Source organism: Neovison vison, chromosome 12 (assembly GCF_020171115.1).
Source record: "Neovison vison isolate M4711 chromosome 12, ASM_NN_V1, whole genome shotgun sequence".
In the NCBI taxonomy this organism is placed as follows: Eukaryota; Metazoa; Chordata; class Mammalia; order Carnivora; family Mustelidae; genus Neogale; species Neogale vison.
Genome location: NC_058102.1, coordinates 128945540 through 128961590, shown reverse-complemented (window position 1 = coordinate 128961590; position 16051 = coordinate 128945540). Strand labels below are relative to the sequence as shown.

At 35.5% G+C, this 16051-nt stretch overlaps 1 protein-coding gene across 8 annotated transcripts in view; it reads right to left on the bottom strand.

The window, feature by feature from the left end:
* MLLT10 (MLLT10 histone lysine methyltransferase DOT1L cofactor) overlaps positions 1 to 16051 on the bottom strand; it is a 242504-nt gene that overhangs the window by 39852 nt on the left and 186601 nt on the right. For 6 of the 8 annotated variants that reach the window (XM_044228868.1, XM_044228872.1, XM_044228873.1 and 3 more), the window contains one exon: positions 9305 to 9352. The exons of the other annotated variants lie outside the window; for them this stretch is intronic. In XM_044228868.1, the coding sequence (XP_044084803.1) occupies positions 9305 to 9352 (48 nt within the window). The remainder of the gene's footprint in view (positions 1 to 9304; positions 9353 to 16051) is intronic. 8 annotated transcript variants of the gene reach the window in all.

Sequence of the window (16051 nt, the reverse complement as noted above, 5' to 3'; positions counted from 1 at the left end):
CTTTTCTCCCAGAGGTCTGAAATGGGGCTTTTAATTCTCTAAAACAATTGTACATATCAAATAAATTCATTTTTTGCTTAAATTTGACAGAATCCACTTCTGTGGCTTACATTCAATGAACCCTAACTGATATGGCCAATGTAGTATAATAAGCAAAGAAATAAAATGCTTAAGGTAAAGCCAGAAGTCAGCCAAAGAGCCAGCTCATGGAGAACCCTGCAGGTCATAAAGGGCTTTTTTTTTTTTTTTTTTTTTTAAAAATAAAGAACTTTTCAATTTCATCCTAATGGAAAGCCATTAAAGCATTTTAACCAAACTGTATTTTTATGGCATGATCAGAAATGTATTGTTAAAAAGATCATTTTGGAAACAATGTGAACACGGCCCTGAAAGACAATGATACAGTGGAATCAGGGAAATAAAATTTAAGTAACTACTGCAAAGTTGTTTTTTTTTTAAAGATTTTATTTTTTAATTTTATTTATTTGAGAGAGAGAGACAGTGAGAGAGAGAATGAGCGAGGAGAAGGTCAGAGAGCGAAGCAGACTCCCCATGGAGCTGGGAGCCCGATGTGTTTGGATGAAAGATTTTAGGTACTTAAATTTGGTGACAATTTTGAAGTGAGAAAAGCAGAGGCTCAGGACTAAGCCCCAGGGAATTTCAACACTAAATTAGGATAAAGGAAAAGCCTAAAGAAAATTAATAAGAAATGGTTAAAACAAAAACACAAACAAACAAGAAATGGTCAAAACGACAGAACAACCAAGTTAGGTATAATGTTAGAAGAGAAAAGGTAAGGGAAAGGATAGGAAAGGACATGCCAGGATGGGACTTGAAAGGAAGGGACAGAGAAAGGAAAGGAGTTTCCAGTAGTTGGAAGTCCTCAACAAAGACAAATATGCTAAGACGTCATCTAGGATAACGACTGAGAAACATCCACTAGATTCGGCAATGTGAAAACTATTTCTGACCTGAGTATAGTAGTAGTTGTAGAGCCAGTAGAAAGTGGTTTAAAAGATAAATCAATTGGAAAACTTCTATTTCTGGCAAGGAGGCCAACCAGGCAACCTAAAACCTCCCTAATTAAAATAACCTAAAAATGAATACTTGAGTCTATAAGATGTAAGGGAAATCCTTAGGAATATACAGTATAGGAAAAAGCTTTTAACAGGTTGTCCTAGAGGAGCCAACCTGTGTTAGTAACCCAGGGGCTTTGGCTCTAATGTCCACAAGGAAAACAGAGAATACCTTGAGCCTCCAATGGATGAGAAATTAAAACTGGTTAAGACATTGTTTATATAGGGACGCCTGGGTGGCTCAGTTGGTTAAGCAGCTGCCTTCGGCTCAGGTCATGATCCCAGCGTCCTGGGATCGAGTCCCACATCGGGCTCCTTGCTCGGCAGGGAGCTTGCTTCTCCCTCTGCCTCTGCCTGCCATTCTGTCTGCCTGTGCTCTCTCTCCTCCGCCCCCCTCTGATAAATAAATAAAATCTTTAAAAAAAAAAAAAAAGACATTGTTTATATAGACTTTCCAAGAGATATATTTTTGGGATAAAGATAAGCCAGCCCTTGTCCATGCACGCGTTCCCACCCCTGCAAAACCCTACAAAACATAAAACATAAAAATCACAGCATCGGGAAAGGACAAGGAAATCAGTTCAATTAGATTTGAGCTCTGGATAGGAGATGAAAAGTTACCCTTTGAATTTATAAGCCACAGACTTGCCTTCAACTAGGTTTTGGGTTTGCATTTACCTATGTGCCTAATAAATCCCAAACGTTAAATTAAGAAGGGTCCAGGTGATACTGTCACTTGAGTACATAACAGAAATCCACACAAAATTTCTCCGAAGGGATATATCCTTAACCCAGGCTATAAAATGAGTTCACAAACCAAAATCAGAGAAGACAGAAGAAAATGATCCCCTTCATCACAAATTAGCAGATACAAACATTATTATTTGACTGTCCTCCAAGAACCTTAGAAAATAAAGAGCAAACAAAGATTATGAGATAAATACTATAAATTATTAAAAACCTATGAAGAGGAATCAAAAGTACATGCAGGAAAGAAATAACAGTCTACATAAAAAAGAAGAACCTGGCATACCCTGCTGTGGTAGACAGTCTTCTAGTGACATCCACCCTCCAGCCTGAGGTTCCCTTCGCCTGACAGTCAAACACTAATCAAGGTCCTACTATGAAGAAACTGGGTCAATTGAATTAAGGTACTGATAAGCTGACCTTAAAAGAGATGGAGTATCTTGGATTATGTAGGTAGGCCCAGTGTAATCATATGAACCCATAAAAGCAGAACATGAAGGCAAGAGTCAGTGAAAAATGCAACAGGTAAGAAAACAAGAGAGAGCCCACAGAAGGGGAAGTTAGAAAGACTCTAAGCGTACAAAGGAATCAACTCACCTTTACTAGCTCTAAGCCGTAGGAGCATGTGAAAGCATGGGATAGAAACCTTAAGGAGCTAAGGGAGACCCTTAGCTGTCAGCCAGAAAGGAAATGAGGACCTCAGTTCTGCAACTGCAAGGAACAACTGAGTTCTGCCAACAACCTAAAAGGGCTTGGAAGTGAATTAATGCCACACACTCCTAAAAATAAGAGCCCAGCGAGCCAACACCTTGATTTTAGCCTCGTGAGATTCTAAGCAGAGAAACCAGCTAACACAATCAGACTTCTGACTGCGTGCTAAGTTTTTTATTAGCTTTTAAGTTGCTAATTTTGTGGTAATTTGTTATGACAGCAATAGAAAACTAATATAATGCCAGAAAAAAGGGAAGTGTTCAAAGAATAATGGGGATATGCCAAAGGACACAGTGCCACCTTAAGGGGCTCCCACTAGCTGACCAGGGAACAACTGGAGCATCAGAGTAAACCAGTCATAACCCACATAAATCTGTAGGTCCACACTGATATAAACTGAAAGTGTCATGAAGAATGGGATATTTAAAAAAAAAAAAAAAAAGAATGGGATATTTACATAGTCTCACAGTTAATTCTACAACACATACTAATTATAAAGGAGAAAAGAAAGCCTTTTCATTAAAAAATGCCTGCTTAGGGCGCCTGGGTGGCTCAGTGGGTTAAGCCGCTGCCTTCGGCTCAGGTCATGATCTCAGGGTCCTGGGATCGAGTCCCGAATCGGGCTCTCTGCTCAGCGGGGAGCCTGCTTCCTCCTCTCTCTCTGTGCCTGCCTCTCTGCCTACTTGTGATCTCTATCTGTCAAATAAATAAAATCTTTAAAAAAAAAAAAATGCCTGCTTATGTGCCATCTGATACATGCAATGGAAAGATCATATATATGATATCCTGCTCTAAGAACACGACTCTAGTAATGAAAAAAAAAATTAACTAAATCCCAAAATAAAGAGCCTATAAAATTTTGAGATAACTGTCAAAATCTGAATAGTATCTGAAGAGTAGATGGTAGTAACATGGTGATGTTAATTTCCTATTTTTGATCATCATACTGTGATTTTACAGGAAAATGTCCTTGTTTGTAAAGACTGTTTAAGTGTTCAGGGCTGAAAATGGCACTCTATCTGCAACTTAGTCTCAAATGGTTTAGGCAGATAAAGTTCTCTATACTATATACTAGTAAGTTTAAGACTGTTTCAAAAAAAAATATTTTTAGATATGAAAAAAGAGCTTACATGTTCTTAAAAACAAGAAAAAGAAAAACCAAACCAGACCAGGTCCATTTCAGAAAGGAACACAAAGAATTCCAAAAACTGAAAAACAAATTCACTAAATATCTTTAGTCATCAGGCAGGTGAAACGATAAATTAATAGAGCTAAAGAGATGATGAGTGAACACAAAAAGATCAAAAGAAATTACCAGATACAGCACAGAGAAATTAAGAAACGGAAATTATGGGGCGCCTGGGTGGCTCAGTGGGTTAAGCCGCTGCCTTCGGCTCAGGTCATGATCTCAGGGTCCTGGGATCGAGCCCCGCATCGGGCTCTCTGCTCAGCGGAAGCCTGCTTCCTCCTCTCTCTCTGTCTGCCTCTCTGCCCGCTTGTCATCTCTCTCTCTGTCAAATAAATAAATAAAATCTTAAATAAATAAATAAATAAATAGATGGGAATTATAAAAGAAAGATTAAGCGGGGCTCCTGGGTGGCTCAGTGGGTTAAGCCTCTGCCTTCGGCTCAGGTCATGATCGGGGTCCTGGGATCCAGCCCCACATCAGGCTCTCTGCTCAGCAGGGAGCCTGCTTCCCTCTCTCTCTCTGCCTACTTCTCTGCCTACTTGTGATCTCTGTCTGTCAAATAAATAAGTAAAATCTTTTTTTAAAAAAAAGAAAAGAATGAATAAGGGACATGAAGGACAGAATGAAAGTCCAAATATATCTAACAAAAATTACTGAAGAACAGAAAGAATAGAAAGGATCAGTATTTTTAAATATGATGGCTTCAGCTGTGTCCAGAATTGATGAAAGACATGAATTCTCTCAATCAGGAAGCAAAGAGGTCCTAAGAAGAATAAAAGTCACACCTAGACATATCACCCAAAACAAAGAGAAAATCTTAAATGAATGGAGGCAGAACAGTTCAAGGGATAGGTACATGAATAGGAATGTGGGATTAAAGGAAGGTTTGGGTTCTTTTGTGCTTTTTCAGGAAGAGGCAGAGACATGAGAGCATGATGCAGATGTAGATGAGCCAAAAAAAGTGATGGTGAGAGGATAAGGCAACTAAAATGACAAGGTCTCTGATAGGGCACAGAAGGTTGAGATCCACAGTACAAGCCTAACTCTGGATTGCAAGCAGGACTGGAGAGAAAGAAAAGGGGATGGGTATGAACCAAGGAGGTTTGCGGAATTGGATGATGAAAAGATGAAATTTTCAGGCAGTAAAAGTTTAAAAAAACAACCAGAGCGAAAAGTAAGAGGTTCTTAGAGATGTATATCAACACTGCCAAGCAATTTAAATGTCAGTCAAGGTTAGTATCACAAATCTATAATGATATGAATGTGTACATGGTGTGCATTTTTTTTCTATAGAAGAATTACCTCAGATGAAGTATAAAAATATAGGTGGTCAGGTTAATGAAGGAGAGTGTTTCAACTAAGTAGAAATGAGACTTACCTAAAATATCAATCATAAGCCACATGACAAACATCATTAAGTTCACTACACAATGATTTTTTTCCTGTTTCTTAAGAAAATTAAAAGGAAGGTTTAGTAGGAAAAAACTGCCAACTAAAATGAAGAATATAATCTCATTAGGTGTGGCAGCTATTAAAACAATCTGCCATTCTTCATTAAAGGCTTTCTATAATTTAAATAAAAACATTTAAGTAATGACCACAATCAATTTTAAAAAATGAAGACAAGAAAAAAAAACTACTCTCAAACCTAGTATTTTAACATAACCATAATAATTTGTCTAACGTTTTATTCTGCTATTATTCATTTATATTTTTGCCTCTTCAAATAGAATCTGATCACCATGAAAACAGAATATAAGAAACTGACAATCCTTTGAACCATGTATATATTATCTCATGCATAATATAACTTGTTGTTCTTGGTTGGTGTCAGGGAAAACATATCACAGATATATTTCCAAGTTGCTAGATAAGATGCCTAAATATCATTTGATAACTGAATCCAGAAGATTCTACAAGAAATAGAACTGTAATCTTTTTATTTCCATTACTTCCAATTTTTTTTGCTACGGTAATTACCTCTATTAAATCTAGCCTTTTCATATGTTGTACCACACCTTCTTAGAATTGAACTTACTTCTATATAGTCCTTGTATATCTTTAAGAAGGACTTCATTTTACGAGTCCATGTTTTAGAATTCTTTCCCTATCTTTGCTATTTTAAAATGTCCCCTTTTAATGAGTCTAGATGAGGATTTTTCCTTCCCGCTTTTTCTTTGACCACTTCAATCTAAGATTGCTCATCTTTTTTTTAAGGAAGAAGTTTCTTTCTTATGCCTTCAGATTATTTCCTTCTCTCCATTTTCCTCTCTATCCCCTTCTGGGGCTCCTATTATCTAGAGTCTATTTCTATTCTCCATATCATATCGTTTTTAATTTAAATATGTATGAAACCCATTTATTATTTTCTCACTGTATCCACTGTTATTTATCCCATCTATTACGTTCTTTACTTTAAAAATTACACTTTTCCATACCTAAAATTTCTACTTGTTTCTTTCAAATATTTGCCTTGTTTCAAGTTATCATGATCTTCCCTCATTTTTATGTTGTTCATTACAGTGATTTATTTTCATTACAGTGATTTATTTTCTCTCCATATTTTCTTTAGGACTGATCTGAGTAGAAAATCAAATGTTCTATTACTGCCAACATGAATTAAATATTCTTGGTCTTGGGGTACCTGAGTGGCTCAGTCAGTTAAGCATCTGCCTTTGGCTCAGGTCATGATCCCAGGGACCCAGGATGAACCCTGCATTGAGCTCCTTGCCCACCGGAGAGTCTGCTTCTCCCACTCCCCCTGTGTTCTCTCTCTCTCTCCCCCTCACTCCCACTCTCAAATAAATAAAATCTTTAAAAAAATATTTTTGGCCTCCTAAATCTTGACACACCCAGAAACATTTCTAATATAAGTTTTTCATACACCTTTTGAATGAAAATATTAGTTGCTTCAAATATTACAAGCATAATGACAAAAAGTCTGAGAAGCATGATTCTAAATACCTAGCTGTTTTTATATAAAAATACTGTTTTGTCAGGAATAGGCACATATACATATCCAAAGATCCTCAAATAAAATGACCCTCTGGGTGTGAAACAACTAATACTGGCCATCTACAGAACCAGCTCACGATAGAAGACATGGTCTCTAACTGTAGGTTTAATCACCAGGGTAGCTGGGACATAGCTTCTGCAAATACATGACTAGAAATTAATGTGAAAGGGAAACTGCTTAAGAAAGCAATCAACTGCATTATACAGAGAAAAAGAACATTATCAAGACTGTGATAATCATTAAAGATGATCTAACTAATTGTACTTATTCCGATGTCAGATTCACCAACCAAACACCTTCCCAATTATTACTAGTTTTCCCAAGATTACTTTAAAAAAGAGTAAGATAAGCAACATTTGGCATTCTTGACAATAATGTTTTAATCACAAATGATTAAGGGACATTCTTCACTTTTCCCACATCGGCTTGAATCAGTCCACCTGATCAACTCCAGGTATACTAACAAAACCAAAAGACTAGTGAGAACGTAGGAGTTTGAAAATAATAAATCTGGTATAAAAAGTCATGTCTAGGAACCTTCAAATTAATTAGAAAAAATATTTAGAAGGTACCACTTGGTGACTAATTCGGTTAGGAGTAAGCAGAGAACAAAATGAAGGACAGACACAGTCTTGATAAAGAGGACAAGAGAGGAGACAACTTCTCAGGAAACACTAAGGACTACAAGAAAGAGTAACTACTTCAGAAGCATAGTTTTTATAAATATAAAGGTATCATTATTTATGACTATTATGTAATTATTAAAACATTTTTCTCAAGTACACTAACAGGACAACACTTTTGTAAACACAATCAAGTTATTGATGTATACCTGAAAGTAACCATTTCTTTTGGGGGCAAAACCTACTTCTAAAAGTTCTACTAATTTAAACATTCATAAACCTGAAATTACAGTAAAAAACCTAATTTTTTTCTTCCACTCTAAATGTTTCCACAGCTACTCCTTGTCTTCCTTCAAGTTAAACTTTTCTACATGTTCATTTGATCTGTCCAGTTTCTTCAGTTCATCAAATATTCGTCTCTTGCATCCTAACCTATCTTTCCAGAGTCGTCCTTTCCACCTACTAAGACTCTCCTATCTTAAAATAAACCTGATTCACCTCTTTGTCTTCTCTACCAACCTTGCTTAGCTATGACCAATCTCACAATTTGTTACTTTCACCCCATCTGGATTTACTTCTAATTCTCCTTCACACCTAAACTCTAACCTCATCTATTCATTTGCACCTAAACATCTCCACCTCAACAGCTTACTGGCAAACGAATACCTACCCTCCCCAGCTACTGCCATTCAATTTATTGAGAATTACTACCCATTCTTCTTGGGTAATATTAGTCCTACTAGTCTGATTGCCATCACCCTCGCTCAGGCCCTCAATACATTCAGCTAGATTACAACAAAAATCTAATTGGTTTCTCTGTTCTCTAGCTCCTTTCAATATCCTTATATGCTACATCCAGATGAATCTTCCGGAATAACAGATTTTATTTTTTTTCCCCAACTCCGACTATTTCCCAACTACCAACTATTTTCAACTCCTTTAGCTAGTAGCTAAAGCTATTATTTTTCATATATTTCATGTCAAATGTCAGTATCACCATCACTTTACACACCTATGTGTCCTTGTGCTATTTGTATTCCAGGGGACTGCAAGTCTAGCCCTGATCCCTATCTCCAAATAGCTCTATTTTAACTTTTCTTTAAGCATCAGGTAAAATGTTACATGTTCTGGATCGCTCATTTCCTCAGCTCAAAGTAAGTTTCCATGACCTTGAACTCCTTTTATATTGCAGATCATTAAAGAAGTTATAACTATATCTTGAAATTATTATTTACATATGTATTTATCCTTTTAGATTTTATGTTCCTGAAAAGGATCCATTTGCAGTACAATTATTTCCTCAAAGTAAATGACCATGATTTTAGATACAGAAAGATCTTTATACTTTTCAAATGAAAAAAAGGCAAAGAAACTGTTGAGAAGGAGAAGTTCCATAGTGCAGGTATTCATAGCTGGCAAGATTAGTCATTAACACGTGAAACTGAGGTTTTTAGGGGAGGGACAGGGGTGCAGTAGATGCATACATTAACTGGATTAAGGAGAGTGGATTCAGAATACACACACTCACTCTCAACTGATCTAGAAATATTTGAAAAACACATTACAGAATCAGAAAATTGTTATAAATCATAGAATATGGTCTCAGATTCTTCTTTCCCTCAGTGAGAGAGAAGGATCAGAGATGTAAAAAGTGGTCTTAAAAATCAAAGGTCTAGGCATCTAGACTCTGTCAGGTAAATAATTTTAGAAATCCTAAAATCCATCCTACCATGTCTTAAACTGTATAACAAATCCAAAAATGTACAACAATAAGAACATGGTAACAGTTCACCCCACCAACCATCCAGAATTATGGAGAATTCCTTTCAGTTACCATTCAACTACAGATACTACTATTTTTTTATATGAGGAGGTTTCTAAACTACATTAGGATTAATTTAACACTGTTACCCTTAAAGCCATGTCTGAATTTGGTACATACCTATGAATTTAAGTTCCTGCTTTGTTAGTGTAGAATTGTCATCTCTGTCTAAAGAAAAGACATACTTTAATTTTGAAATTTTAATAACCAGTGTCTAAAAACTACCATAACAGGTATAAGTTGAGAAATTTAAGACATTACAGGGGGTTAAAGTCCAAAAAAATAAAATTAAATTAAATTAAAAAAGGGTTAAAGTAAAACAAAACAAAACAATAAAAAATAAACACAAAACTATGGAAAATTTAAAAGTCATTATAAATTTGTTTTCACTAAAATAAAAAAAGGCAGCATTCTAAATAGATTGTTAATGACATTACCATTTAGTTAATTTAAAAGTAATTCTTATAAATTCACTTCCATTTACACTAATCCCTTAACTTTTCAGGTTCTGTCTCTCTTCCAGTTTCAATGTGACACTTACAAATTCATTTCGCTTTGTAGTCGTTAACATGCATACTGAGAATTACTTTTTCTCCCCAGTGGCTGATTCACCATCCAAATGTTAATATCCTTCTATGTTTATCACTTAAGAGTCTCTGAAGCCCATCTTCCAGAAACTTAGAGTGATCCAAGAGACAAACAGCTTGGCTGACTTGAAATGGAAGCAGTCTTACTGTCTTATCTAAAATATACGTCTTAAACTACTTAGCAAGGCTATACAGTACTAGTCAAATTCCTTTCTGCACAGGAACAAACACTGGAACAAACAGTAGCATTTGCTGCATCCTGGAATGTAACAATGTATTATATAAAAATAAAGAATACTCCCAATTATATCAAGTAAGAAGGAAAATCAAGTCTATTTGATTAAAAAGAAATTAGATCTAGAACGATCTAGATCAATGGTTCTCAATCTCCACACTGTTCACAGTAACAACTTCTCCCATCAGTAGTATCTCATTATGTATAGTGAATCTCAAATGATCAACAGGATATGGTTATGCCTGAGTGCTCATCTCTTGATCTTAGACCCCTACCTTCTTAATGCTTGCCAGAAATAAAGAGAGGACACATGTAAAGAACAAAGATCTAGTTTCCTACAACTATTATGACAAACCTGAGTAGGATTCCATTCTTGAGGAAGAACATTCACCCGTAAAAATCAATTAGCATTCATACTTATTCTCAATCCTATAGCAGATATTTATGAATAACTGGATGACATTACTTTGCCTCCTCCATCAAATGAGATTTGTTTAATGAGCATGGTCGTGACAAACTGTAAGTACCGTAATTAAAGAAAATTTAAAAGCACAGTAAATGGGGCAAAGAAATCAATTAGCAAATACTGCGGGTGAAAATAGATCTAAGCTCTTTAGCTACTTTAATCTACTATTTCAAAATTATATTTAAAATGAGAATTGCCAAGACAAACGCACGAGCAAATTCCATTACTGCAGCAAAGAAAAAGTTACTACTGTGAGAGAAACAAGAACTGCCCAATGCAAAGTTTAATTCCCAAGGAAAATGAACATATTACCAAGAATATATTAAACCTCCTCTAGGACTGTGTAGGAACTGACAATGATGTAACATTTATGGAGATCGAGTAGATGACAAGCTAAGTGCCAATGAAATAAAGATGAATAAAACCCAACTCCTACTACTCCAAATGAGTCTATTATAGTCTAGTAAGAAAAACTGGTAAATAAATTGTTAAATAACCTATAAAGTATTAGAGTAAAATCATAACCTGAAACAGAACAATGAAAACCAGACAAATATATGTTAGATTTCAAATGGACTACAAAAGTAACCTATAGGGGCACCTGGGTGGCTCAGGAGGTTGAGATTTTGGCTAAGGTCATGATCTCAGAGTCCTGAAAATCAAGCCCCACAGTGGGCTCTGTGCTGGGTGTGAAACCTGACTGAGATTCTCTCTCTCCCTCTTTCTCTGCCCCTCAGTCAAGCACCCAACTCTTGATTTCAGCTCAGGTCATGATCTCAGGGTCATGGGATTGAGCTCCACGTCAGGCTCTGCACTCAGCAGGGAGTCTGCTTGAGATTCTCTCTCTCCTTTTCCCTCTGCCATGGGCTCGCACTCTCTCTCTCTCTCTCTCTCTCTCTCTCTAAAATAAATAAATAAACAAATCTTTAAGATATTTAAGTGACTATTCTGTCTTTCCAATTTGCCTTAAAAGTTTCCAAAATTTACAACAAGATTTTTATGTTTTATCTTTGTCCTACCTGTTCTCTTTTTTCTTTAACGGAGACAATAAGCTTAGTATTATTTCTCTAACTCTTAAAGCTTTCTGAATTTCTCTGGTCACATAAAATTCATCCCACTACACCTAATATGGTTTGTTTTTTTTTAATTTATTGGCTTAAGTGTTTTCTTAAAAGTATTTTTCTTTGTATTGATGATAATCTCATTTCCTTATCAGAAAGCACCAATTTCAAGAGTTTCTGTAATATTATATGGACATACCCAGCAGAACAACCACCATTGAGTCCTAAGATCCTCTCCAAAATGTATCAAATTAGGATATATGTTTAACATTCAACACTTACGGCTATTAATTAATACACAGTATTTCCTTGGTTCTTAAACCTTCATTAAATTCTTTAAACAAGTCTCAGTGAAGTAACATTTTAATTTTATGAAGTTCTATATAATAAAACATTTTCTATCACATACTAGAGAATAAATAATTAATATAATCCAGTCTTTAAAACTTCACAAAGCCTCAAATGTCTAGGGAAAATGTTTTGTTGTTGTTTCACAAAGGTGAGACAAATATTGACTAAGATAAATATGACGAAGATATAAGCCACAGAACCAAACAAACAAAAATTGCCTAGAGAAGCAGTAGATACAGACTGAAGAAGAACATTAGAACACTGCATATGAGAACCCAGACGTTTGTGGTGTTTGTTTAAGATAATTCCCTCAAAAGTTGTCAGAAAAAATTTTGCAGAGGCACAACTATGCTTACTTTTTAAAAATCTTTCAGTAGATAAAGAAGGAAGATCATACCAGCAGACACTACTGAAGTCTGAATTATAGATTTTGCAGAGAACAGTACAGAATGAAACTACAAGTAGGTTATACTAATGAAATATAAACTTGAAAAGAAGAGATGAGACTGGAGAGTCTAGTAAGTGGCAGATTATGAAAAACTCCACATGCCATTCTAAAATATATTCATTTTATCTCATAAATACCAGACAATTCTTAAGAATTGAAGTAAGACATTTACATGGTCTGATATGCATTTTTAAATAAGCCACTGATTCTGGTGGCACCTAGAGAATCAGCTAGATAATGAAATGAAGGTTAGAAGGTTGCTAAAAGAGTTCAAATGGCAAATTACGTAGGAATACCTAAGTAGAAGCAATGAAAACTTAGGTTTCCTTTATAGGAAAAAAACCAATGATTACTAACAGGAAAAACCTTTAAAAATAATAATGACAACCAAGAAAATGAGAAGGCAGAGTTTATTTTAACCCTCTAGCATAACTGATTCAGGTGACTAAATCCCCACAGAATAAGAAAAACAGAAGCAGACTTTGAATGGGAATATATAAAAGCAAGAGAGATTTATTAGTTGGAAATGAGCCTGGAACTCAAGAGAAAATTCTACATTGGTGAACCTAAAGGTTTATCAAATTTTATCTTTTCAAAGAACCAGGTCTTAGTTTCATTGATTTTTTTTCTATCGTCTTTTTAAGTCTCTAATTTATTTTTGTTCTAATCTTTGTTTTTCCTCTCCTTCTAAAATTCTGGACTTCATTTGTTCTTTTTCTAGTTTCTTGAGGAGTAAGTTATGTTGAGATTTTTCTTGTTTCTTGAGGGAGTCATTAATTACTAAGAACTTTCCTCTTAAAACTGTTTTTGCTGCATCTAATACATTTTAGTATGTTACATCTCCACTTTTATTTCAAGGTAACTCTTTCTCTTTTGATTTTTTTCTTTGACCCATTAATTATTCAGTAGCAATGCTGTTTAATCTTGACACAACTGTCAATTTTCCAGTTTTCTTCCTGTAATTAATTTCTAGTTTTGTATCACTGTAGTCAGAAATTATATGTGTGACACAATTCCAATCCTCTTAAATTTATTAAGACTTGTTTGATGGCCTAACATATAATCTATCTTTGAAAATGTTCTATGTGCACTTGAGAAGAATTAGTATAGCCTTTTGTTTTTAAATGGAATGTTCTACAAATTATCCGTTCAAGTCCATCCAGTCTAATGTGTTAAGACTGATGTTTCCTTATTGAATTTGTCTCAATGACCTATCCAATTATGTAAATAAGGTCTTAAAGTCCCATACTATTACTGTATTAATATTTCCTTTATATACTTGGTGCTCCTATATTGGGTGCATAAATATTTATAATGTTATATCTTCTTGTTAGATTAACCAGTAATACCTTTTTGTAATAAGGTGGTTAATTAACCATGAAGCAGATACAGTAGGCAATATAATGGCTCCCTCTTCAAAGATGCTCATGCCTTACTGCCCAAAACCTATTAATATGTTATCTTAAATGGCAAAGGACTAAACAAATGTATTTAAATAAAGAAGCCTAACACAGAAACACTATCCTGGAATCCTGGCTTGTCTGGGAGAGCCCAATCAAATCATCCAAGTTGTCATTAGTTTTAAATCTGAGAATCAGAGGATAGAAGCATAAGAGAGACTCCACCCAAAACTGTTGGCTTTGAAGACAGAGGATGGTGCAACTGGGGTGGGAGGGGGGCAGGCAGACTCTAAAATTTGGAAGAAGTAAGGAAACAGATTCTCCCCTAGCACCTTAAAAAAGGAACAAAGCCTGCCAACACCTTGATTTTAACCCAGTGAGTCCATGTCAGACTTCTAGCCTATAGACTGTAAGATGATCAATTTATACTGTCTGAAATTTGCAATAATTTGTTACAGCAACCATAGAGAATGAATATAGAATAAGATGAAATATAATTTTTTTCTCTTCCTTTCCCACTGATAAGTTTTAAGCTTTTTATTGCTTAATACTCAATATAATAAAGAAAAAAAATGTAAAATCTAACATTTAACACCCCATATCCCCAGTAGGATGGTTATACCAAAAACAATCAAACAAAATAATAGGTGTTGGCAAGGCTGTGGAAATACTGGAACCCTTGTGCACTGCTGGCGGGAATGTAAAATGGTGCACCCACTATGAAAAACAGCATGACACTCTATTTTAAAATAGAACTACCATATGATACAGCAATTGCATTTCTGGGTAAAATGACAATTCAAATAGATATCTGCACATCTACTTTCAAAGCAGCTTATTCACAATGATCAAAAGGTGGAAGCAACCCAAGAGTCTCTCAACAGATAAGAGAGTAAATGAAACGATGGTATATACAAACAATGGAATATTATTCAGCCTTAAAAAGAAAGGAAGTTCTGGATGCATCTGGGTGGCTCAGTTGATTAAGTGTCTGCCTTCAGCTCAGATCATGATCCTGGAGGCCAGGAATCAGGCTTTACCTCAGGCTCCCCGCTCACCGGGATTCTGCTTCTCCCTCTGCCCCTCCCCCCAGCTCATGTTCTCGCTCCCTCTTTCTCAAATAAATAAATAAATAAATATTCTTTTTTTTTAAATAAAAAGAAGGAAATTCTGATACATGCTATAACATGGATAAACCTTAAGGATATTACACAAAGTGAAATAAGCCATTCACAGGAAGACAAATACTGTAAGAGTCTATTCACATGAAGTATCTAAAATACTTCATGCAAACTAAAAGCAGAATGGTAGTTGCACTAGGAAGAGGGGAAGGGAGAAATGGGAGCTGTTGTTTAACTACAGAGTGTCAGTTTTATAAGATGAATAAGTCCTGGGACTGGCTGTACAACTATGTGAATATATTTAACACTACCAAACTGTATATACATTTAAAAATGGTTAAAATGGCAAATTTTATATGTATTTTATAACAATTTTAAAAAAGAAACTAACACCTGGGAAAAAAAAAAAGAAAAAACATGGATTTTTTCCCAACTAAATCCAAGTGATTCTTCCTCAAGCCACCATAGGCAAAATATCACTTTACCAGGTATCATTCCTATGCTTGTCTTTGTAATTAAAAATATAAGTTCAGGGATGCCTGGGTGGCAGAGTCGGATGAGTGCACAATTCTTTATTTTGGCTCAGGCCATGATCTCAGGGTCATGAGATCGAGCTCTCAGCAAGGAGTCCACTTGGGATTCTCTCTCCCTCTCCCTTTCCTCCTCCTGCTCTTTCTTTTTTTTTTTTTTCCTAAAGATTTTATTTATTTATTTGTCAGAGAGAGAGAGAGGGAGAGAGAGCGAGCACAGGCAGATAGAGTGGCAGGCAGAGGCAGAGGGAGAAGCAGGCTCCCCGCCGAGCAAGGAGCCCGATGTGGGACTCGATCCCAGGACGCTGGGATCATGACCTGAGCCGAAGGTAGTTGCTTAACCAACTGAGCCACCCAGGCGATCCTCCTCCTGCTCTTTCTCATAAATAAATAAATCTTTAAAATGAAATGAAATTTAACTAATTTTTTAAAAAGTCCAAAGCAATTATCAAGAAATTAAAAGCATCCAAATTGAAAAAGAAGTAGTAAAACTGTCACTACTTGCAGACGATATACTATATACAGAAAACCCTAAAGACTTCACAAAACAAAACAAAAAAAAAACCTATTAGAATAATAAACAAATTCAGTGAAGTGGCAGGATACAAAATCAATATACCAAAATTTGTTGTGTTTTTGTACATTAAAAACAAACTACCAGGAAGAAA